A 2,873-nucleotide genomic window follows, 5' to 3' on the forward strand; every position below is an offset into this window, starting at 1 on the left:
TCATCATCATCATTGTCAACATCTTCATCATCCTCATTGTCATCCTCATCGTTGTCCTCATTGTCGTCCTCATCATTGTCATCATCGTTATCGTCACCATCACCATCACCATCACCATCACCATCACCATCACCATCATCATCCTCATCCTCATCATCATCATCATCGTCATCGTTATCATTGTCATCATCATCATCGTCATCATCACCCTTATTATTGTCATCCTCATCATCATCATCATTGTCGTTGTTATCATCATCAACATCTTCCAATAAAATTTAAAGACAAAATAATCATATATATATAGATAGATATAAATATAATATTCTTTATAAAAATATAATCTCTCACACAAATTTAATGGCATTATAAATTTATGTAAATGAAAAATTAGGAAAATAAAATTCAAAGTCTTCCCAATTATTTTATATTAGTTTACACATACGGGATAGCCATCGATAATAATTGATATGATACCAAAAGTCCATTCGTTCTAGAAGATGTCCCGAACGAAAGGACGAGGTTGAACAACTCCGGTCACCATAATTTCTATGTAATTTCTGTTTTTTTCCTTAAGTTTCCATTTAATGTTCCCAGAGCCATTACAGCAAAGCCATCTGTGTGATTTATTTTTCTTATAAAAAGGGGAGGGTTTCCTATTTTTATGAGGGAAGCCATTACAGCAATGTCGGCATGACAGAAACTATGGCTGTCTGTGGAAGCTTTCAGAGCCCGGCTGACGTTGTGAACAGGTGACCTCACCACTGTTTTTTGTTCCTGGTTGTCGGGCTCCTTGTTTGATTGTCAGGATCGCTGTGTATGTGTTGGTGTATATTCATATTCAGTGTGTATGTCACACAGGTAACATTTCAATGCGTTGTGGAAGGATCTTGGTAATAGGTGAGGCCGAGGAAATCGTGGTCTCGCCCAGAATGAGGTCCCGGCAGAAGCATGGGAAAAGATCGAATCCTTATTCCACCAGCGGTCTTGACAAATTCCAGAGTGTCAATGCCGAGCTCTCTGCCAAAAGAAAATATATTGCGAATAAGACTGGTGTGACCGAGGACATGGTGAAGTTCATGTCTTCCAAAAAGGGATGGGTTCCAGTTGTGATTGGAGCTAGAGATCAGGGAACTGAGAAGAAAAACAATGGCGAGGATGCTTCCGGGGTTTTGATCCTGGGACCTCCAGAGCTTAATATTGGCGAAAAGGGCTGGGAATCGAGGAAAAAGGATGAGGGGAATGGTATTAATGGTGAATCTGAGAAGAGGGATGTTACTGTGAGTGCGCCCACCAGCCATGTCAGAGCTCATGGTGACCCAACTGACCTCTGGGTTACAGCTTCTCTGCAAACTGTAAATCTCGAAAACATTGATCCTGGGCACAAGAAGAATCACCAGCCCTACCATCATCGTCACTCTGAACCCAAAATGTTCAGAAGTTTTGTGTCCATGGATAACTGTCGGAGTGCCAGACAGGCGACTCCAGTAATGGGATCAGATAGCTTCTACATGAAAACCGGTCCGGCCGTAACTTACGACGACAGCGTGTGTGCATTAACTTTTATGATCAGCATGCTGTTCTGTTTCGTGTTCTATGGTCGGCTCTGTGTAATCCTCTTCACTTGTGCATTGCTGTATCTGGTCCCGATGTTCAGAGAAGGTTCAGAAAATAGAGCAATGATTAGGATTAACAATAATGGCGGCATGGAGCATCTTCAACCCAGTGAGACCAGGGAGATGGTCGATCATGGATGGATTGGGAAAGCCAAAGTATAGTGGGCCTCTTGGAAGTTACAGATTCCTTCTTGAAAGTTATAGGTTTCAGTATAGAATAAATAGAGTAGAACATGTAAATGTAAAATAGTCAGATCACTGTATGTGGGAAGTCATTAATCTCACAAACAATGTTGTGGACTAGGATTAGAACAAAAAACTGTTGTCCAGAAAAAGGCTTGAGTAGATTTGATGGGCAATGAGGAATTTGATCGTTGTCATTTTAAATTTGTAGTAGCTGGTACCTTTCAAATTGATCACCATGCACGGATTTTAGTTTATAATGATTAAGTGTTTCCCGGGTATTTTTCAATGTTCGATTAGCGGCTGTGGCGATCATACCAGCGATTCCATTTTAACTAAGTCTAATTAATTTCAATTAAGATATTTAGTAATATTTTGATTTGGAATGGATTATTATATAAGCTGTTATCTATTTTGATATTTGTTTAGGTGGAAATATAAGAGAAATTAGTATTTATGGTCTATTTTAAGGGTTTGTATTAATTTGGTGATTTGACATTTAAATAAATTTAGAATTAGTTTTGAGGTATCATATGGCATTTTTGGGGGTTAAAATTGTTTAAGCATAGCTATTAGGTATAATATGTTGTTCTAGACACCAAAAATTCCAATGATGGATTATTATATAAGCTATTATCTATTTTGATACTTGTTTAGGTGGAAATATTAGAGAAATTAGTATTTATGGTCTATTTTAAGGGTTTGTCTTAATTTGGTGATTTGACATTTAAATAAATTTAGTTTCAGTTTCGAGGCATCATATGGCATTTTTTGGGGTTAAAATTGTTTAAGCATAGCTATTAGGTACAATATGTTGTTCTAGATACCAAAAACTCCAACGATGCAAAAATTACCTTAACTAGAGTTTGCATGATGTAGTTAGTTGACCTACTTTCTCACCTACCATGGTACTAAGTGAATGCCACATTTATGTCAATTCCTAAGACATATGGGGCTAGTCACATGTGGAATTTCAAGAAAATCTAGAGAGTCCAAAACCTTAAGACTAATTAAGGGTTGCAATAGAAACAAATTCCTATCCCTAGATAGTTATTAGGGTACGTTAAAAACTAG

General features: G+C 37.7%; 1 protein-coding gene across 1 annotated transcript; it reads left to right on the plus strand.

The window, feature by feature from the left end:
- Nucleotides 1–622: 622 nt before the first annotated feature.
- LOC149244659 (uncharacterized) lies at nucleotides 623–2,092 on the plus strand. Its single transcript, XM_089368042.1, has 2 exons — nucleotides 623–752; nucleotides 862–2,092. The coding sequence occupies exon 2, from the start codon at nucleotides 873–875 to the stop codon at nucleotides 1,776–1,778; it is 906 nt and encodes a 301-aa protein (XP_089224168.1). The 5' UTR covers nucleotides 623–752; nucleotides 862–872; the 3' UTR covers nucleotides 1,779–2,092.
- Nucleotides 2,093–2,873: the final 781 nt, after the last annotated feature.

This window comes from Pinus tabuliformis, chromosome 8 (genome assembly GCF_031772625.1).
Source record: "Pinus tabuliformis cultivar Carrire ecotype Pingquan chromosome 8, CPIR1, whole genome shotgun sequence".
Taxonomy (NCBI): Eukaryota; Viridiplantae; Streptophyta; class Pinopsida; order Pinales; family Pinaceae; genus Pinus; species Pinus tabuliformis.